This window comes from Lampris incognitus, chromosome 13, assembly GCF_029633865.1.
Source record: "Lampris incognitus isolate fLamInc1 chromosome 13, fLamInc1.hap2, whole genome shotgun sequence".
Classification (NCBI taxonomy): Eukaryota; Metazoa; Chordata; class Actinopteri; order Lampriformes; family Lampridae; genus Lampris; species Lampris incognitus.
Genome location: NC_079223.1, coordinates 36260706 through 36283101, shown reverse-complemented (window position 1 = coordinate 36283101; position 22396 = coordinate 36260706). Strand labels below are relative to the sequence as shown.

General features: G+C 45.7%; 1 protein-coding gene across 1 annotated transcript; it reads left to right on the top strand.

The window, feature by feature from the left end:
* The first annotated feature begins 683 nt into the window (after nt 1-683).
* On the top strand, nt 684-21354 carry zgc:154058 (Transmembrane protein 150A-like). The gene is made up of 6 exons (XM_056291449.1): nt 684-748; nt 6674-6721; nt 7566-7652; nt 8828-8895; nt 18767-18894; nt 21289-21354. Exons 1-6 carry the CDS (start codon nt 684-686, stop codon nt 21352-21354), a joined length of 462 nt encoding a protein of 153 aa, XP_056147424.1.
* Nucleotides 21355-22396: the final 1042 nt, after the last annotated feature.

Below are 22396 nucleotides of genomic sequence, written 5' to 3'. Positions count from 1 at the left end.
CTTACAACACAACATTTCTTGTCCCTTCTCGTGCGGAGGTAGGGGACCATTTGGACCGCCGGAGGTGCTGCTTGTCGTGTGGGACGAGGTGGACAAAAGGTTGGTTTAACTAAACAAGAGATCACCGAGATTACTAGTCTAATCTATTCTAAAGCTACCAGTCTGATCTAAAGTCAGTAGTGTAATCTAATCATATGTTTCTAGTCTAATCTAACCTTTCTCGCGCGAGGTTAATGCCGGATGCTGGTGGTTCGCGTGTGCATCTCTAAACTAGCTACCTGTAACAGCCTCGCCAGATAGCCGCTCCGCTGTGGGAAAAACAGGGATTTACAAAACATGACAAAGGTCGCATGGTCTGTCACCGCTAACATGTATGTCGCATGGGAGGGATGATGGTGATGTGGGTTATCAACTAACGGGTAAACTAGCGGATGACTTGGATGCTGACTGGTCTCCTTCTCACCTCTAGCAGACAGCCGGGCATTATCCGTCCTGTCCAGTGTCCGCCTGCCCTTCATCGCCCCTCGAATGATGTGCGGGGTGGAAAGAGTGAAAATGCAGATATCAGTCACCTGTATTTAAATGCAAGTACTTGAGCACAAGGTGCTTGGCTGGCCGAGGAGAAAGAAGAAGGGGACTGGTGCAGGTTGCAGAGGAGGAGTTGACCGCAGAGATCACCGGACATGTCTCTTTGGATGATATTGCCTGTCAGCCTCCCAGCTTTGACCATCACTGGGATATGGGTTGTGTAAGTGTCACCATTCAATCTGTACTTCTGTACTTGGTCGTGAAAACTCAGGTGCATTGACAGGAGCAATCCATCTTGAGTTTTCAAGATCAACACATTGCATCCCCTGGAAGTTAAAAATTGTTGCGTGACTAGTAATTGTTTGCATTGGTATGGTCAGGGACTTGCATCTTCATCTGTAAGACATAAGACATGGTGTCTCGGCACTTTTTGAAAATGCTTCAAGGCACAGACAGGTGATTTATTTTGTTCATTAACAGCACTCCGGGTATATTTCTCTGTCTTTCTTGGCAAGCTGGTTTCCAATCAAAGACAAAGTTGCTTCTCTGTGGTGTGGCAGCTGTGCAAGATTACCATTACTCAAATACGTTTCAACACAAGAAAATCATGTAGCAGCATGTCAGTTGATCCACTCCCAACTGTTGATATGGAAGTGTGTTTGGGCTGGTAATAACAAAACTACTTTTAAAGTGATATGTCAACAGAAATATTCCTAAATTTGTCATGAACTGACTTGCTCACTTGATATTTTAAGACTGTCAAAGTAAAGGATTTTTTTATTTTTGGACAAAATGCTTACTCGAGGGTCATGCTGCATATTCACTCTGCATTCCTGAGAGCCGTGGCAAGAGGGAATAAGGATTAGCTATCTCCAGGAAGGCTGTGTGATAATCGCCCCTCACTTAGGTGGTCCACAGTGTAGGCTTATCATCAGAAATACAGTTCCTAATTAGATCTAAGTGAGAGAAAAAATCCTAATTGGTAAAATAGGAACTGACGGCTCTTTTGCCCGCGTTGTGAGTTCTCTGCAGAGAGGAATACAAACCTTGAGGGGGAGAGACCGGATGGCTGTATCCCAAAGATACTGACTTGGGTGTATTCTGTTTGTAGGCTTTGCGCTAGCTACACTTTTATGATGAATTGTTTGGGTGTAAGAAGACAAGACAGAGACTGTCTTCCTGGATTAGTAGTTTTGTAAGCCAGAGGGCGCATTCAGGCCAGGTTCAGACATATGAGATGTTGAAGGTGAGACGGGCCCAATGAGATGTTGATTTTGGAGTACGCCTTTGCTGAGTTGGTTAGGTGAATATTGGGTTTAAACTCTGTGGGAAGTGATGCATTTCTTCTGAAACTTCGTTTGTGGTGTTGAGATTGAAAGCTGATCCAAAGTAAGGATGTGACAAGTCACTGTTAGATCGCTCACACCTATTTCCTTCCTACTACCATAGCGTGAGGGTTTTGTTTTTTAAGTGCAGTCAAGGGTCTCTTTCCAGGGCAGGGGAATGCTAAGGGAGATGATTTGTTGCGTAACCTCCCTCCCCCCTGTCTCCTGCGTGAGTGACTGGGTGGGAGTTGGGTAAATACTGGGCAGGGGTAGCCAGAATGCTTACTCAGTACTTTCACATGGCATCTGACAGCCCTGCCCATTGTATGAAAGGGCCATGCTGAACCAGAGGAAGGCGTAGGTCTGTGTCCACCCAAGAGTCGCACAAGATCCCTCCTGTCTTTCCCGAGTTCAAGGAATTCTGTTAGTGAGAACAGTGTTCACGGTTAGCCTGCTCAAGGAAACGCTGTTGGGTTTTTTTGTTGTTGTTTTGTGAATGAAAATATAGTAAGAGAACTTGACTTTTGGACGTTGGTGTGCCAATAATGTAGTCAGTGATGTGTAAGCTGAACATAAATTCCAGCATACCCATAAGTAATGTTTTTTTCTAGTCATTTTGCCGCGCTATTTGAATAAGACATATTGCCTTTGGTTTTCAGTATGTGCTCAATAGTGTATAAACAGCAGAACAGGTTGCACATAGGTCACTTGCTGGAGTCTGAACTATACTGCCCGGATTGATTTCTAGTAAAGTGTATATCACACAATCCACTGTGGTTTCTGAAGACACATTGTGTGTGTGTGTTTTGTTTTTGTTTGTTTTTTTGTGGGTTTTGGAAATGTGCATATACTAAAACTTTCCAGAGTAGTGTTTTTTTTAAAGCTCATGGCTGTTCTGTCTTAATCGGGAAAATGTGGTCTGTTTCTCCTTTATTCTGCTCCCAGGCATGCAATTACAGCTCACCACAGTTCAGCTTTGGCAGAGGCCCAATAATGTAAACAGACCTATTATTTAGTTTTGTTCAAGCAAAGAGTATGCCTATTTAGATCCACATATAGCAGAGAAAGACTTTTTTTTTGTAAGAAATGTGCTGGAGCCATGCCGGTGCTAATATAACAGAACTGACCAAAGACACAGAATGTGTCCCTGAAAAAGTTAAGCCCCCAATGAAATATGACAGATTTGTGACTCATTTGGGTGTCCCTCTAATCCTTGTGGACTCTTTTTGTCTTTGGTCGACTGTCTGATGGTAGCGCTTTCTTTGAGCCAACATCCATAGGTCTCGTTATAGAGAACAGCCATCTCCCATTTGCACCAGAGGGTTTCCACTCTCCATTATGCAAGAGGAGCCCTGCACACCAGCAGCATGTCTGCCATCTGTTTTGCATGGGTTCCACACCGTAATTGGCTTGAAGACCCAGCCAGTTGTGTGTCAGAAAGACAACAGTAAAAAAAAAAAATGCCCGTGCAGAGTTCTCCTATTACAGTGGTACGCCTCTATTAATGGCGCACCTATTCTTGTCTCATGTTGTGGTGCAGAAGTCGCATTTAGACAAATGCATCAACCGCTAATCTAATTAGAGCACAGTAAAGTTTTATCCCTCCCACTCCCTTTGAGATATAACACAGCGACAGCGTCATATGAGAGACAAGTAGTTTTTTTCGTTATCCTGATTTGCAAGTGATGATGTGTTTTATTTGATTAGCCTAAAATTTAATAGGGCACACACAGAGTGAAAGCAGGCATAGCCAGTTTATATATAGCAGTGTATGTTCAGAGTTGGGACATTAAAAATTCAAACTCGACCAATGTGTTCTGACACAATTTATGCAAGCACCAAAACTAGTGAGATGTGTTGGTTAAAACCAGCCTGCTATCTGGTACTGATTTACATCGGGTGCACTGGAAAAAAGTTCCAAATAGATGTGATATTTCTAATAGATGTTATGCAATATCTTTATTATTTTGTTTTTTCTCTATGAAATTTAACATTTATGCAGAGAGAGAGAGAGAGAGAGAGAGAGAGAGGTCGAAAAAGTGAGGCTTCTCTCTCTTGACGCTCCACATATCATGTTATTGACTATTAGGCCTAATGATTAAGGCTGTTACATTTGCCGACTTCAGTTAAAACACTTTGTGCGTTTTGTGAGTTGCGTCGCAGGTCGCACGCAATCAAACCATCTGTGAAAAATGTTAGGCTCGGTTTTGGATTTGCGCTATAGATTAAAATGCGTACTCGGAAAATGAAATGGGCATTTTATTGTTCTTTACTGGCCAAAATTGCCTTGCTGGACAGTATGTTTTAATATCCCATCATCTGTATGAACCTATCTTCTCTCTCTCTCTCTCTCTCGCTCTGTGTGTCTGTGTCTGTCTTTTCTCTGTTTGCCTGTGGAATGATTCATTATGGTATCTGTGGTGTCTGAGGCAGATGGTGGACTGTTTGCCTACCACAGGAAATAAAAGTGAGGGCTGAGCTTGTGTGTGTGCGTGTGTGTGTTGTGTGTGTGTATTTCTTGAGGGTGGCAGGTCCATGTGTCGTTATTGTTGCAGGTGTGTTTCTTTTCCTTCAAGGGGTGGGTGAGTGTCTGAGTGTGTGCTTTATGTATGCATGCATTTTCAGGGGCATCTTGGCGTTTGGTTGTAACCTACTGTGTGTGAGTGCACGTGAATTTTTTTTTTTTTTGTGGTGCAGTGGTTAGCGCGGTCGCCTCACAGCAAGAAGGTCCTGGGTTTGAGCCCCAGGGTAATTCAACCTTGGGGGTCATCCCGGGTCGTCCTCTGTGTGGAGTTTGCATGTTCTCCCCGTGTCTGCGTGGGTTTCCTCCGGGTGCTCCGGTTTCCTCCCACAGTCCAAAGACACGCAGGTCAGATGAATTGGCCGTACTACTACTACTACGTGTGAATGTGTGTGATGGCCTGGTGGCCTGTCCAGGGTGTCTCCCCGCCTGCTGCTCAATGACTGCTGGGATAGGCTCCAGCATCCCCGCGACCCTGAGAGCAGGATAAGCGGTTTGGATAATGGATGTATGCAAAGGATGCTACTAGCCATGGAAACGTTCTTAATTGCTGTTTAGCCTGTCACTGACCCAGGAGTGCTGTCACATATCAGGACGAACCATCTCTCTCTTGCTCTCTGTTTCTCTTTCTCTTTTTCTTTCTTTCTCTTCCTCTGAAAACCGAAACTGATCGGTATGTTCATTCATCAGTGTGGAGGGGGGTTGGAGCCAGCCTGATGATGTTATTACAGTTATCTGCCCCAGCTAAGCTTCCTGTCGTTCTTCTGAGACAGTAGTCTAGCGGTCTTTACGTTTATTCGACTGTGGGTTCAAAATGGTGCAGGCAAAAGAGCATGTTGACTTTCAGGTTCAATGGGGCATTGAGGTCTTCATCTAAAAGAGCAAAGTCAGATCAGAAGATGCAGGATGCAGCTGTTATCTGCTGCTCCTGCGGTTGTTGACTTGAATGTGAATCTGGCTGGTCAGTAGCCTGACTGAATACACTGCATTTGGGTAAAGGCATTAATTTTATCAGAAAGGCTGGCCCTAACCAGTCTTTCTCTCTTTCTGATCCTCTTGAGTGATCAGGAACGGAGGGGTGACCTTGTTCTACAATGAGAAGCAAATAGGTGCATTTTGGTGACAGGTCAGCTTGTTAGGAGTTCACTATCAGAGTAAGCAGAGCAAATGATTGTTGAATAACTATTGACAAACATGACTAATCTACTCAGTGGCCTAATTAAACTCACTGGTATCTACCTTCCAAATGATCTTTGTATGAAATCACATCTCAACATTAACAGTCTCCTTATAAAAGATTCAATCCCTGCCAAAAAGAAATTTGGGTCTTGGCACATCCTCCCAGGGCTTATTTGCGTGTGAAAATATAGGAAACACTGACCTAAGCCTACACACTCTGGGTGGTACAAGTCAGAATAACTAGAACAAGGCTGGAAAGAATATGATGTGCCCATCATGAGGGCCAAACCTAAAGGTAGATGTAATTTACTTGTTCAGCCCTGGAAAAAGTATCTGTTTCCCCTCTCCCTTCAGAAAGGTTTTTCCTGTGTTTACTTAAATGTCCTCTTTTTCGGAAAGTTTTAAAAGGTCTCCTATCTCTCCTCTCAGTTCTTCTTCTTCATTTTGTTATTTTCTGCTGCAGGCACACAATAGGCCGGACACCTTTTTAACTAGCAGTTGCTTCTAATTTTGGTGATCCAGAAAGTTGAGCTTATTTTTACTAATATGTAAGTTGCTCAGGGATAAGTACGCCAGCTGAGTGCCTAAAATGTTAGTGTTCATGGGCGTCTGGGTGGTGTGACAGTCTGTTCCGTTGCCTACCAACACAGGGTTTGCCGGTTCGAATCCCTGTGTTGCCTCTGACCTCGTTGGGCATCTCTCCAGACACAGTTGGCCGTGTCTGCGGGTGGGAAGCCAGGTATGCGTATGTGTCCTGGTCGATACACTAGCGCCTCCTCTGGTTGGTCGGTGCGCCCGTTCAGGGGGGGGGGACTGGGGGGAATAGCGTGATCCTCCCACGCGCTACGTCCCCCTGGTGAAACGCCTCACTGTCAGTCAGGTGAAAAGAAGCGGCTGGCGACTCCACATGTATTGGAGGAGGCATGTGGTAGTCTGAAGCCCTCCCGGGATCGGGGAGCAGCGACCGGGACAGCTCGGAAGAGTGGGGTAATTGGCCAAGTACAATTGGAGAGAAAATGAGGGGGGAAATTTCCCCCTCCCCCCCAAAAAAAGTGAATGTTCAACAGTCGATGGACTAAGTTAATGACAGCTGCCTAATCAAACCTTTTTCCTGTTACAGGTATGCTATGGCCCTGTACAACCAGCATGTCTGCCCCGTGGATAACTGGTATGTAACGTCACCTGTATCAGTCTACAGAATGTCATTAGCTCTGGTGTACATTTAGAGAGACGCACGTCAGAGGGCTACACATTTACCAGCAGAGCTATTATAAAGTGGTAGAGACCCTGTTCATCCAAAACAAACCTGAGCTGTGCAGTACGCTTGCTGTTCTTTTCAGTTGACAGATCTCTCACTTAATGACTGACCAGTCCCCCTGGATTCGGACTGCCCAGGGTTGTATTTGTACCAGCAAAGCTACTGTTTGACTGCAACAGCAGCTGTCAGTGACTTTGCCACCCCCCCCCAAAAAAAACCCCACTAGGATGGCTAGTCCTGACCCATTGCCTCAGCATTAGTTTGGATACATAAACACTTACATGATTATTGTTTCCCCATTTACAAACACTGTGACTTGCCTTGTATTCGGAGGTTGCCTTGAAACTGCAAATGCACATCAGTTCAAAGATGGAGAGAACATTTCTCCCCATATTTTCTGTCGATACATAAGAAGATATTTCAGATAAAAAAAAAAGAACCAACTGGACCTACGAACCAACTGGACCTACTGCCACCCACACATCCACTCTAACGCCAGTCATTTCGTTCTCCAACAAACCATTTTAATAATAATGATATTAATACATTTTATTTATATAGTGCTTCTCAGAGTACTCAAAGATGCCATTACATAAGTGAAAATGAACATAAACGCAACACACCAAAAACATAAAACGCACATTAAACATTTTGCAGCCGTTGTTTGTGGCAAAATCTTCCTTTATGTTGTTTTTTAATCTAAATTTCCATCTCTTTTTTTACATGTGTGTGTGTGTGTGTGTGTTATTCCCAGGTTGTACAACCAGTCGTGTGAAGAGGAGCTTTATTTGCAGAGCGGGCCAACTTTGTGCTGCACCCTAGATAATATACCTCTCATCAGGTCAGTGAGAGCCTCACCCCATCCCAGCACCCCACCCCCAGCCTCTCTCTCTCTCTCTCAATCGCTCTCCGTCTTTATGTGTGTCTCTGCCGGGATAAAAACAGGAACACTGTGCAGTCATTTTTCATGGCCGTCGTCACCACCTTGGTGGCAGAAAGTGAGCGAGCTGGGAAGAGGCAGTTCCTGTGAGCGTGTGTGTGTATATATGTGTTCTCAAAATAACTTTGAGCTGAAATTTCCTGTCTGCCACCGTGGCATCGGGTCGAAAAAGCAAAGCAATGCTCTGCACTTACCCAGTAGACTGAAATACTCAAAACACGTAAACATACACAAGCACGCGCACACAGACAGGATTTCCCCAGTAAAGAGGAGTCATCTTACACATGGGAGGAAATCGAAAGCCTCCACCTTCTTTGTTTACTCTATTTTGGCCTATTTAGCATTGAACATCAGAGGTCGTCAGACAGTGTAAATACTGTGGTTTATGTGACAGAGTCTGGGAATGCCGATACAGGGCGTAGGAGCAACCTGCCAGATAGCCGGCTCCTGTCTCTTAACAAGTAGTGGTTGCTCATGAGGGGTTTGAGCACTGTATTCTTGCATTGCATGCACACCTGAATCTCTTGCAACATGTCATCATACTATTTACGATGAAGATGGGCTTCAGTTCCGTGAACATCAGACTGACATTATTAGAATGGAACAAAAATGTAAATGACGCTTTGTCCGATAGCCAAGACCATGACAAAATGACCTATACATCTGAAAACAGATTTTGCATTGTGTGTGTGTGTGTGTGTGTGTGTGTGTGTGTGTGTAAGGTCTAGGTTTAGTCAGCTGAGAATGCTTTGGCTTTGTGGCAGTAGGAACTAAGGCTCAGGCTGTCAGCCGGTTTTGGCTGAGCGCCCTCCCCTCCTACATACATTTCCCACTGCTTGGCCAGCGGCAGCCCGTAGTAGGTGAAAGGTCAAACACTAGATGATGGGACAGAAGGAGTCAAAGAGTAAAACTCTGCAATTCCACTGCTTGAGCACACACCGGCCACAGCTTTTGATGAAATTAAATGGCTCACATGTGCTCACTTGAGCAGGTGAGAAAACAAAAGATGCCCCCGGTTGCTGTGTAGAGCGGGGTAGTTCTGTTTTAATTCTGTTTCTCTTCCATCTCCCCTATAGTAAGTGTGGGACTCTTCCTCCTGAAAGCTGCTTCTTTAGCCTCATCTGCAGCACCGGATCCTTCATGGGTAAGACGCACACATGCACAAAGAACTGATCCATAACTCTGTCACGATTACTGATACATAAAATTGACACTTGGACACTACAGCCTGGAGATGCGCACACACACACAAACACACACACACACTTGGTTTTCAGACAGCTAGTTACGCTTTAAGCAGGGAATATGAGTCCTGATAAATTTGGAAAAGACTTGTCATCACACATTTAATGACGTGACTTTCCTGGATTACAGTCGTAGACAAGAACACTTATTCCGGCTGTAGTCATGGAGGGGCTCACACTTTCCGACAAGCTCAGGCTTGTCCAGATTCTAGTTGTAAAAGTCAAACATGTTTGATGGAGTTGTGGTAGTTCTTGACTGTGTGAAGGCTTGATCGGGAGGCGAGCAGTTTGAATCCTAAACCTCCATGCACTACGAGACCAAGTGTCCTGATAGTGCTGCCCTGTTTTGTACAGGCAGGTGCGGACTCACCACGATCGTGGAAATGGGTCATCATGGCCAAATCGGGACTATAATCCACTTTAAAACCATCTAGTGTGGTCCCAGCTTTAGAGAGGGGTTCCCTGCAAGGTAAAGTGTTTTGCAGCCTGCCTAGATTTTTGTTCCGACCATCTTAAGGAGACCGTAAATACTTAAGATGCCATTCAGAATATTTTGCATCAACCTTCCTTTGTCTTATTTTAGGACTTCAGAATGGTTTCACTTTTGCCCTTCAAATGCCCCCAGAAGCTTTTATACTTTATCGTCATACAAACTCTACAACCTGACTGGACATACTATATATATATATATATATATATATATATATATATATATATATATATATATATATATATATATATATATATCTCCTCTGATGATGCTTTTTCTTTTCTTTTTTTGGGGCCAAGTACAATTGGGGCCAAGTACAATTGGGGAGAAAGGGGGGGGGGATTACCTCACTCTTCTGAGCTATCCCAGTCACTGCTCCTCCCCCTCTGCCGATCCGGGGAGGGCTGCAGACTAGCCATACCACATGCCTCCTCTGATACATGTGGAGTCGCCAGCCGCTTCTTTTCACCCTGACATGTGAGGAGTTCTTCTCCAGGGATAGCACGGGGGAATATCGCACCCGTCGGGAGACAGCTTCCCCCGACTGACCAAGAGCACTAGGGCAGTGACCACATCTGGCTTCCCACCCTACAGACACAGCCAATTGTATCTTTAGGGAACGCCCTGACCAAGACAGAGGTAACATGGGGAGTCGAATCAGCCATCCCCCATGTTGGTAGTCAACGGAATAGACTGCCACGCTACCCTGATTGCCCACCCCTGGTGATGCTTTCTCTCTTCAAACTGAAAAAAAATCTGACATGCATATCACCTGTAATGTGTACACGCACACATGCCACACACACACACACACACACACACACACACAATGGCAGGCCTGATAGGTCTGTGAGAAAATAAAACTCGCCTTTGAGGCAGAGGACTCGAGGACAGAATATACGTCAGAGGCAGTGCTTTTAAGTATTAATATAATATAGATGGCCATAATTAAATAACCAGTTTGCTGTTGTTGCTGTGCAGTCTGTTCTGTGTCAGTCAGCATTCAGGGAGAGGCTCCATGCCTGCATACCCTCTGGTATCTACTTAAGGCTACTCTGTTTGGCTGACTGGGCAGACAGGAACAGATTCGTGATAAGACCGCCGTTCCAATAGATATCTGTATTAAGCAGAAAACAACTCAACTAAACCCTTAGTGTAGCGTTAAAGCCAGCTTAGTCTCCATCGTCAAGGCCAGGGATGTGCTGTGTGAATAAGGTCCTTGCACAAGAAATTATTTCAGATCGAGTATGAAGTTAAGCTACTGAAGAGGGTTGGAGAGTTATATATATGTGTGTGTGTGTGTGTGTGTGTGTGTGTGTGTGTGTGTGTGTGTGTGTGTGTGTTTGTGCGTGTTTGTGTGCAGCTGTGTGCATGGGGTGTGTTGAGAGAGCCAGACTGGGATCCAGACTGTTGCAGTTCAGTGTGAACTCGGCACAGCAGAGAGCAGTGAAAGCCTTTTTGCCCAACAGTATGGCAGCCCTGACCCCTGAACTCATCAGGGTGTGTGTGTGTGTGTATACGTGTGAAAGACGTCTGTGAAAGACGGAGTGGCAGTAAAATGGAGATATTAAAAAGATTTGGCTCACTGTAACTGTCAAGCGGATTTTGAAAAAGCCTTGTGACTTGTTACACAATGTAATCTCAGCAGTGTTGCATCCCAAGGTTGAGGCTAAGCCAAAACAATCGCATTTTTAGCTCCCCTGTGTTGAAAGCAGGTTTTGAAAAAGATACTCTATACAACACACACTCGTACGTGTGACGGCAGCTCACGTCTTGCTTAGTTCATATGATATCAAGTTTTTATTGGTTTTTTTTCCCTCCCATTCCAGCCACAGAAACCCACAAAGTAAACTTTGTGCCTCCTATCCATCCTCTCCTCTCTGGAAAAGATGGAGGAGTCACTGTGTCAGGCAGGTTTGACAGGCAGGTTTAACAGGCTCCTTAAAAACCGCACCTCTGGTTATGAATAAAGTCTTCACCTCATGCCAGTAACTACTCTTTAACACACGTTGTGTGTATCTAACTGTCCAAGTAACCACGGACAGTTGCTCTGTGAGTATTTGTTACCGCGCACACTTCGGGTTTCACGTTTTTCTCGACAGGGATCTGCGTTTACATGAGAACGGCTACGAGAACGGCGTCATCCTGTGACCCAGATGCGTCAGTCAATAAGCAGTTTGTGCAGTGGGGAGCTACATTTTCTCATCACAGCTTCTAAAAGACTTGCTTTGATGGTTTTTTTTTTTTGGCCCCGCTTCTGAGAAAGCTAATAAGAACAGGTGCCGACTGCTCCACTCTTCTTGGTATTCCTCATTATCATCGGTTAGGCTCATGGTTGCCTGCTTTAATCGTTAAAGAAGCCAAGTATAAGACAGCCAACGATATCATCACACTTTTCGCATAATGCATTTATGTTGCTGCAGACATGAGGGTGTCTTTCTCAACTTGTAGAGGTGACACTGATTATCCAATATCATTGACTGTAGTATGTCATATGGGTTTGGCTACCAGTCTGCTTTAATTACGCTATTTCAGTCAGTCAGTCAATCATTTAGCTGACGCTTTTATCCAAAGTGACTTACAATAAGTGCATTTAACGTAGGAAATCAGGAGAACTACTAGTCATCAGAGGTCATAAGTGCATCGTCTCTCTCTAAACAAGCATCTAAGAGCAAAACCAGTGTTAAAGTAAAAGCGTGAGAAAGAGATTTTTTTTTATTTTTTTTTTACTGAGTGAATACAATAAGTGCTACGAGCAAGTAACAGGGTAGTAGTTCTTGAAGAGGCAAGTTTTCAACCTGTGCCGAAAGATGGGCAGAGACTCCGCTGTCCTGACATCAATGGGGAGTTCATTCCACCACTGTGGGGCCAGGACAGAAAAGAGCCGTGACCGGGTCGATCGGCAGCAGGGGCCTCTGAGTGACGGGGCAACCAGGCATCCCGAGGCAGCAGAGCGAAGTGGTCAGGCGGGGGTGTAGGGCTTGACCATGGCCTGGAGTTAGAAAGGAGCTGTTCCTTTCACTGCCCTGTAGGCTAGCACCAGAGTCTTAAACTGGATGTGAGCAGCTACTGGGAGCCAGTGTAGGGGCATGAGAAGGGGAGTTGTGTGGGAGAACTTAGGGCGGTTGAACACCAGACGAGCTGCAGCTTTCTGAACAAGCTCCAGAGGTCTGATGGCCGACACCGGGGCACCAGCAAGGAGGGAGTTGCTGTAGTCCAGCCGGGAGATGACTAGAGCCTGGATGAGCACCTGTGCCACCTTGTCGGTGAGGAATGAGTGAATCCTCCTGATGTTATAGAGGAGAAATCTGCAGGAGCTAGCAACTGATGCAAGGTTTGCAGCAAACAACAGTTGGTCGTCCAGGATCACACTCAGATTCCTCGCAGTCCGAGTTGGCATCACCACGGTGTTGTCAATGGTGATGGCCAGGTTTCGGTGCAGGCAACCTTTCCCTGGGAGGAACATCAGCTCTGTCTTGTCCAGATTGAGCTTCAGTTGGTGTGTCGCCATCCACGCCGAGATGCCAGTCAAGCACACAGCAATGCGTGTCTCTACTTGTGTGTCAGAGGGAGGGAAGGAAAAGATCATTGGCATTTCACCACCAAAACATCATGGAGAGATTGCGAAATGGCCAGATAATTTCCACATGCATTATGATCATGCACAGATGAGCCAAAACATTATGACCACCCACAGGTGAACTGAATAACATTGATCATCTCCAAACAAGGGCCCATGTCAAGATTTGGGTATGTTAGATGGTAAGCGAATAATCAGTTCTCATAGTCAACGTATTGGATGCAGGAGAAATGGGCAAGAGTAAAGACCCGAGTGCCTTTACTAGGGCCAAATTATTATGGCCAGAAAACTGGGTCAGAGCGTCTCTGAAACGGCAAGGCTTGTGGGGTGCTCCCAGTCAGCAGTGGTGAGTACCTACCGACAGTGGTCCGAGGGACAAACCACAAACCATCGACAGGGTGTTAGGCGCCCAAGACTCATCAATGCGCGAGGATAACAAAGGCTATCCCATCTGGTCCGAACCGACAGAGGGTCTACTGTGGCACAAGTCACAGAAAATTTTAATGATTGCTATGGGAGGAATCTGTCACAATTCACAGTGCATCACGCCCTGCTGTGTATGGGGTTGTATAGCTGCAGACCAGTCAGAGTGCGCATGATGACCCCTGTCCGCCATCAAAAGCATCTACAATGGGCACGTGAGCACTGGAACTGGTCCTTGGAGCAGTGGGAAAAGGTCACCTGGTCCGATGAGTCCCATTTTCTTTTAGATCACCTGGATGGCCATGTACATGTGCACCATTTACCTGGGGAAGTGATGGTACCTGGATGCACTGTGGGAAGATAAGCTGGTGGCAGGAGTGATGCTCTGGGCAATGTTCTGCTAGGAAACCCTGGGTCCAGCCATTCATATGGATGTCAGTTTGACACGTGCCACCCACCTAAACATTGTTGCAGATTAGGCAAACCCCTTCATGACAATGGTATACCCTGATGGCAATGGCCTCTTTCAGCAGCATAATGTGCCCTTCCAAGGTGTTTCCCTGGCCTCCGGAGTCCAGATTCTCCAGATCCCAATCTGATGGAGCATCTGTGGGATGTGCTGGGCTGACAGCTCTGATCTATGGCAGCTCCACCTCACAACTTACAGGACTTGAAAGATCTGCTGGTAATGTTTGGTACCAGATACCACAGGACACCTTCAGGGGTCTTGGAGAGGCCATGTCTCGGCGGGTCAGTGCTGTTTTGGCGGAACACGGAGGACCAATAGCATATTAGGCAGGTGGTGATAATGTTTTGACTCATAAGTGTATAAATACGGGTGTCCGGGTATCGCAGCGGTCTATTCTGTTGCCTACCAACATGGAAATCGCCGATTTGAATCCCCGTGTTACCTCCGGCTTGGTCGGGCGTCGCTACAGACACAATTGGCCGTGTCTGTGGGTCGGAAGCCAGATTTGGGTATGTGTCTCAGTCGCTGCACAAGCGCCTCCTCTGGTCAGTCGGGGCGGATGTTCGGGGGGGAGGGGGAACTGGGTGGAATAGCGTGATCCTCCCACGCGCTACATCCCCCTGGGGAAACTCCTCACTGTCAGGTGAAAAGAAGCGGCTGGCGTGAAAAGAAGCGGCTGGCATGTATCAGAGGAGGCATGTGGTAGTCTGCAGCCCTCCCCGGATCAGCAGAGGGGGTGGAGCAGCGACCTGGACAGCTCAGAAGAGTAGGGTAATTGATACAGTTGGGGAGAAAAGGGGGGGGGGTGGAAAAAAAACGCAGCTAAATTCTGCAAAAACATACATCCAGTCTCCCAAAACCATGTGGGAAACATGCGTTATGATCTGATGAGACCAAGGTTCAATTTTCTGGCCATAATTCCACAAGGTAGGTTTGGCACAAAAACAACACAGCACATCACCAAAAGAACACCATACCCACGATGAAGCATGGTGGTGGCAGCATCATGCTTTGGGACTGCTTTTCTTCAGCCAGAACTAGGGCTTTAGTTGAGGTGGAGGGAATCATGAATAGCTCCAAATACCAATCAATTTTTGCACAAAACCTTCAGGTGTCTGCTAGAAAGCCAAAGACGAAGAGGAATAATTCCATCTTTCAGGACAACAATGAACTGAAGCGTACATCCAGATCAACAAAGGAACGGCTTCACCAGAAGAAGATCGTTTTGGAACGGCCCAGCCAGAGCCCAGACCCGAATCCCATTGAAAATCTGTGGGGTGACCTGAAGAGGGCTGTGCACAGGAGATGTCCTCGCAATGTGACGGATCTAGAATGTTTTTGCAAGGAAGAGTGTGAAAATATTGCCTGTTAAAATGTGCCAAGCTGGTAGACTCTTACCTGAAAAGACTAAGTGCTGTAATAAAATCAAAAGGTGCTTCTACAAGGTGTTAGTTTCGGGGTGTGCACACTTCCCCCCCCCCTAAAAGTTTTTAGTTTCTTTTTCACTTGAATTGTATAGGTTGCAATTTCACATTAAGGGTGGGAAAAAATTGACATCATGATCTTTTTTCTTTTTTTTTTTTACATTACAAAAACCTGCCATTTTAACGGGGATATGTAGACTTTTTTTATCCACTTTATTTAGCATTGTTATTCACATTATCTTATACGATGCAGCCTATTGGCAAAACAGGAAGTACATTTTAACGTTCACGGTTTGGCACAATTTCAGCAGCGTTTTCAGGAACACACAGCACTGCTCAGTTTTATGGCAGCTAATGGAGTGTTACCCCCACCACATAAATTGTGATTGTTTCCCTTAATGTTCACAGCAAAACCCCAATTAAAAAGGTAAAGAGTGCTCTTTCTCAGTGTGGGCAGTAAGAATAAGTTCCGCTTTTGCTTTATTCAGTTGTGCCGTCTCTCTGAATAGATAACAGCATTTGAAAACGCCCTCTTGATATTTCTGGGTGTGAGCCACCACATGTCTTTTCCCCTTGGCTTCCTGAACTCGGAGGGAGAGAGCATGCCCTAGCGAAGATGTTTGTCGCGGGGGGCTCGGGCCGGGGACATCAGCAGGGATGTTTACGTAAAAACATTTTCTCCATTGTTGAGCTGTCTGCAGCCTGTCCTGACATCATGGCGGTCTGAGGTGGAGGACAAGTGCTGCTGTTTACCCATCAGATGCTAAATCTCTGCACCGTCAGATCCTCTGGTCCTTCAGCATGGGATTCACCCTTAACAAGGCCAGAAAATGGCCTGTTATAGCCAATAGCCGAGTCCCTTTACAGCGCACAAAGACCAGGTAGAACGTGGAGGAAATGTAGAGCTGGCTACGGAGAGAAGTGCAAAGGTCTTTATCATCATTAACCTGTGGTGAGGTTTGTGTTTTATCATATTAGGGAAACAGGGAAAAAAGCCAACATGCCCAAACAAAGCCATTAGTAATGATCATTAAAAAAAAGAAGTCCTGTTTTATTGAATGGGGGAAGATCCACAGCCAGCCAGTCTGCTGTGTGGAGACAGAGATGCTATAATCTAATGCAGTAAACTGCAATTACCTTTCTTCTCCCCTCAGTGCAATGTTCTCCGTTTTAGAAAAGAGCAGAAAAAAAACAAGAGAGGGTCATTTCCGGACCCTGGAGACACTGCTGTTTGTTTTTCCATGCTTGTAACTTAAATCACTTCACCCAACTATTTCAGCATTCTGGAAAGAGAGCTGTTAGACACATAAACGCACACAATTACACATTCACCTATATTTCTGAACACACACACACACACACACACACACAGGCATCAGATACTCGTTTAGAAATGCAAATTTTTTTCTCTCTGCTGTTTCTTTGTATTATCTCTGTTGACCAAGTGTCTTGCCTATATGGGTCTCAGACCATCGTGGTTGAGTATACATTGTGTCCCCAGTTTGCACACCAGCCAGCAGGGATTTGAAAGTAATGAAAGCGTTTCGTACACCTTTCATCGGCATTTAATTTTGAGAACTAGTGTAGGACTACAGAAGACAGTAGACGTTTTTATTCTTCTTCCCCCAATTGGGGGTGGGGTGGTGGTGGTGGGGATTGAATTGCTAAAATATCGACTATTAAATCTGAGTGCGCTGCAAAACTTATCCTGGCATCAAGAATACACAATCATTTATCCTTTAGGTTGGAGTGCGTGGCTAAATTTGACCATTTCTTGTTTGGTCTGGGTGGGAAAGATGGCCGACTCGGCTGTGGTCCAGCCATGTTGGTCCAGGTGCTAAAGATGGCGGAGACGCTGGCTCCGAGCCCATAGCTAAACCCTGGTCCTAGGAGACAAGGGGTTTCATTGTTCCACAGTGAACTTTCCGCGTCCAGTTTTTCCATTTTTATTCTTTTTTGGCAGCAGAGGCATCCTTGAAGTCCATGTCTTACTCTGAGGTGGTGACAGGCTTAAAGTTCCCATGAAATCAAAATAGCTGTTTTGAGTTCGTTTTTTTTTTTATCACATCTTTCACTGATCGTCCCCTATACGCCAGTATCTGGCCCAACAATGACAAAAAAGTCTTTTTGTAGATCTTCCAAATGCTATTTTAGAATTTGTAATTTCCTGGAAAACGATAAAAAATGTTTACGACTCATCCTGGATTCGGGCATATACTAATTTTGCATCCAATTAAATGTTTTCTCAAAATTTTATGTCCCTCCGCCATGACTGTAAATACTGCCAGTTCCCGACCGGCGCACAGGACCTACGAGCTAGCTAGCAGTTATGGGTTGTCACTGTGTTTTTCGTTGTGCTAACTCCCACAATCTTTTCCCGGGGAACCCCCCCGGTGGGTTGCCTCGGATGGGGAGATCCGTGAGAAGGGCCTGGCGCACATCCGGAATAGCCACCGCACACTGCCATACCCAGTCCCTTCCACCGGCCTGCCTTACAGCATGGCGTTAGGACACCGTCTTGTGGGGCCCCCTTCCGTCGGTGGCTCATTCAGCACTATTGGCTGCTGTAAATCCTGATCAACAAATCCCTCCCCAGCTTCCGTTTTTTTCAGGAAACGCGTAAATATGCAGAATCAAATAGCGCTCTGCTGCCCGTTTCATGGGAGCTTGAAGACAACGGTTGAGCCTCTAAGACAATATATGAGCTCCGGGTCAAGACATGAAGGGGGTTTCTCTCCCCTCCCGTTCTTCCAGCTCCTACCCCTCCCCGTATCTTGCTTTCACCAAACCCACTCAACCTCTATTAAACACCGACCATTACTAGCTAAACAAAAGGCGACCAACCAGGGATCACCTCACAAGTCGGCTCCCCAAAACACTAACAATACCCCCAGTCACAGCCCATTAGCAGTCATCTGCCCCATCTACTGTATTCCCTCCTCCATCCACCACCACGTTTTTACCTTACTCCCTACCCCCACATCCCCTTTTCAGCTTTGCCCTACATTTCCCGCCTCTCGCATTCCCTCTTCTATATTGGGGAAAAGGAATTGGGAATTTCATTGGACTCTGGCGAAATCTGTTTTCTCCTTTTTTGTTGATTTAAGGTTTGTGGGTGTGTTTGTTAAACCGAGGCCATACATCTGAAATAGTCGGAGTAGGCTGGACCGTTTTTGGTTTTCTCGAGTAACTGTTAAACTTTCTACAGTCTTCTATGCCTGAACTGTCTCTGTAATCATCTTCCCCCCATCCTCCCTACCTCTCATTTGTAATGATTTAAATGTGCTATTGAGTCACTGAACTTAAATGTTCGTCTAATTCTCTCTCTCTCTCTCTCTCTCTCTCTCTCTCTCTCTCTCTCTCTCTCTCTCTCTGTCTCTAATAGTGATGGTGATTGTGCTACTACGCTATGCCCACGTCATCGAGAAACACCAGAATTGTGTTCTCAACACGGCAGGCCTGTCCACGGGCTGGATCTGTGCAGCGGGACTAATCATGGTGGGCAACTTTCAGGTAAGCCCAGCCCACGCTCAAGAGACGCTCAGCCGAGAGTCACGCAGAAGCCTTTCGTCCAGAAACTCACAGAAAAGTTGAACTGAGAGGGCGTCAGAGCCACATCCATATCTTATCACTTTCATTGGGTTTCCGTAATACTTGGGATTGGTTCTGCCGTCCCTCGAACCCCCATCTTTTCCCCTCCTGTAATATAACTATGCCTCCCACATACACGTGGTGGGGGGAAAAAAATCAATTCAGAGTGGAACTGTGATACTGACATATATCTATTATCCTGCATTTCCCTTGAATCAGTGTTGAAGCACAATGAAACAGATGCTGTGGACAGGTTTGATGCAACTGTTTCTACATCTCTGAACGTTTGCATTTGAATTTTTCGAATGTTTGCTCAGGGAAGCATGCTCATATTTTAAGCTTTTATAATATATAGTGTGTAAACTAAATGCATTTCTTTTAACACTTTCTTTGTATTACTGCATTCTGTTGTAGGTAGGAGGAGATTTAGCCTTAGAAATTTTGATATCAAATCACAATAATTATAATATAGTAATATTTGTAATGTGCATTAAAACGGCACTAGAAAAGCCAAAGCCTTCTTAGCTGACTAAACTTGGACCACACACACACACACACAATAGACTTCCATGTTAATGTAATCCGCAGCAAACCTACCCTGGCCTTTGTAAGAGACCCTGCCCTTCATCATGCTGTTCTTTTCTGCCCCCGAGGGTTTTTGTGTTGAAACTTAACAAGCAAGTGAAGGATCCACACCTGAATCCCCCCCCCCCCCCCCCGTCACTGTTTGGTCTTCGAGAAAGGGTTTTCTGTGAGTTTAAATATTTGGTAGCTTGGCCGGGTGCCTAGATGTGTGTGTGTGTGTGTGTGTGTGTGTGTGTGTGTGTGTGTGTGTGTGTGTGAGAGAGAGAGAGAGAGAGAGAGAGAGAGAGAGAGAGAGAGAGAGAGAGAGAGAGAGAGAGAGAGAGAGAGAGAGAGAGAGAGAGAGAGAGAGAGAGAGAGAGAGAGAGAGAGAGAGAGAGAGAGAGAGAGAGAGAGAGAGAGAGAGAGAGAGAGAGAGAGAGAGAGAGAGAGAGAGAGAGAGAAGGGAGCATTGAGGAGTAGCTTTAATGAGACTGCACCAGAGTTGCTGCAGAAACGAAACGTGAGAGAGACTTCACATGTGAAATAGACAGTTTTGGGTTTCTGAGCCATAACCCAGAGAAAATTCCTTTATTTTTTTCTTCTTTTTTTTTTTTACTATGAAAGTACCAGTGGAGGTTTACTAGTTACAATGTTGGCTTTAGTAAATTTGTTTTTGTTAAAAGTTCCACAAATTATGCAGTTGTTGATTATTTTATTTTCTGTTGGTCAGATAACCACCTGTTTAGCCTGTTTGTCGATGTCATGTGATCCCCGTGCTGGTAAGCAACGGACTAGACCACTACGCTACCCGGACGCCCAGCTTTGATGGATTTTAATATCGCAGCATTTCCCCTGAATTGCAATGTCAGAAGCACAAGCAGAGGTGCAGAAATCATGATGACAAACCTTCTCACCGCATCTGTTCATTATTTGGATGTGAATTGTTTGAATGTGTACTGAAGGAAGTTCATAACTCATCTTTTTAGCATGAGGCTTAATGTAAATGCATTTTTCTGTACATTTACTTTGAATTATTACAGTTTTCACTTTATAAAAAAATCATGCTATTGAATCGCTGTATTCATAATGTCATGATATTGTAGTGGGAATTCAGGGGGCAGGCAGGAATCGAACCTAGGTTCCCTGCACCATGGGCGATTGCGCTAACCAGTCAACTAAAAGGGTCCGACCCGTTAGCTAACAGGCTAGCGAGTCTACACATCTGTGGTCATACGCTGTTAGAGTATCTTGAGAAATCACAATAATGAATCGGCACTAAAATATAATATCGAATTGGGAGGTATCATTTCCCGTCTGTAATTCTTAAATGAGATTTGGTGGGGGCGGCATGGCTTAGGAGGTAGAGTAGGTCGTCTAGTAATCCGAAGGTCTCTGGTTTGATTCTCGGCTCCTCGGGTGAGCGTGTTGAAGTGTCCTTGAGCAAGACAAACAAACCCCTGACTGCTCCTGATGAACAGGTTGGCGCCTTGCATGACGGCCTCCGCCATCAGTGTATGAATGTGTGCATGAATGGGTGGGTGTGAGGCATACATTGTGAAGTGCTTTGAGTGGTGGGTAGACTAGGAAAGCGTTACATAAATGCAGTCCATTCACCATTTTTTTCACCTTAAGAAGCTGAGGAACTTTCCATAATGATGCAGAGTGAATCTGGAGTGACATGGAAAGCAAATGGCGGGAAGGAATAACTGATTAATGTCTTCTTCATCTTCTCTCCTGTGGGGCCTCTGCCAGGGAGAGGAGAGGAGCGCTGCTCTGGAAAACTGGGAGGAATTTCATGGAAAGAGCTTGGGGAAATGAGTCATCACATCTGGCCATGCGTGAAGCACAGATGGGCAGGCCTCGTGTACAGCAAAGGGCCCCGTTATAACCAGCCACTAGCTGCTGGCCCATACCTTTACAGTCTGTCCCGACAGTCTAGAAGAGCATTGACTGTGACAGGAATAGAGTGTCATTGACGGAAAATGAACATAACCACCACATGAATAAAGTAGAGGTGTTCCTGCAGAAAAGGCCCCTTTTTTATTAAATTAAACCAACAAAGATGAACCGTAGGCCCATGTTTTGTTTTTGTTTTTTTAGTACAATACTGAAATTGTGATAAAGCTCACATACCTCAGAGACATGGATGCAACCGCCACAAGCAATGATTGCTTCCAGCATCAAGGCATGTCAGGCTCAGGGGTAAAAAAAAACACAGCGAGGGCCAGACACAGTAACTAGGACAAACTCTGCCGACCCTCTCAGATCAAACAGGGCGATAGCATCAGAAACACAACACATTAGCGCTTTAATAACACAGCCAGCAGAGGAAAGAGCCTGCAGTCTGGAGCCATGGGTTATGTAAGGCTTTGGCAAGCCAGCTGTGTTTGGCCTCTGGATCGCCACCACCCTGCCTCTCCCCCCGCCCAGGGCAGACTGATGATTTGGTCAGGGATGGAAATGAATAGATGAGGGGATGGATGGATGCACGAATGATTGGAGCAGTTCTTCACTGACAGTGTTCCCTGAGTCGCCGCCTGGCTGGGCCTGAGGCCGCCTTCGGCAAGCGAGGACTACAGAGAACACAACCGCTGTCAAGACTGAAGAGGGGGAATGGGGATGAAAGGGGAAAAAGCAGATGAAGTGAGCAGTTCTGATGTGCCTGTTTTTTTCTTTTGGGGTTTTCCCCTCCTTTTCTCCACAATTGTATCCGGCCAATTACCCCCACTCTTCCGAGCCATCCCGGTTGCTGCTACACCCCCTCTGCTGATCCGGGGAGGGCTGCAGACTACCACATGCCTTCTCTGATACATCTGCAGTGGCCAGCCGTTTGTTTTCACCTGACAGTAAGGCGTTTCAC

Excerpts from the sequence above, each read along its gene's own strand:
- zgc:154058 (XM_056291449.1), top strand. The coding sequence starts at position 684 with ATGTCTCTTTGGATGATATTGCCTGTCAGCCTCCCAGCTTTGACCATC. Across the intron at positions 749-6,673 it reads ATCACTGGGATATGGGTTGT|GTATGCTATGGCCCTGTACA; the intron begins GTAAGTGTCACC and ends TTCCTGTTACAG. Across the intron at positions 6,722-7,565 it reads GTCTGCCCCGTGGATAACTG|GTTGTACAACCAGTCGTGTG; the intron begins GTATGTAACGTC and ends TGTTATTCCCAG.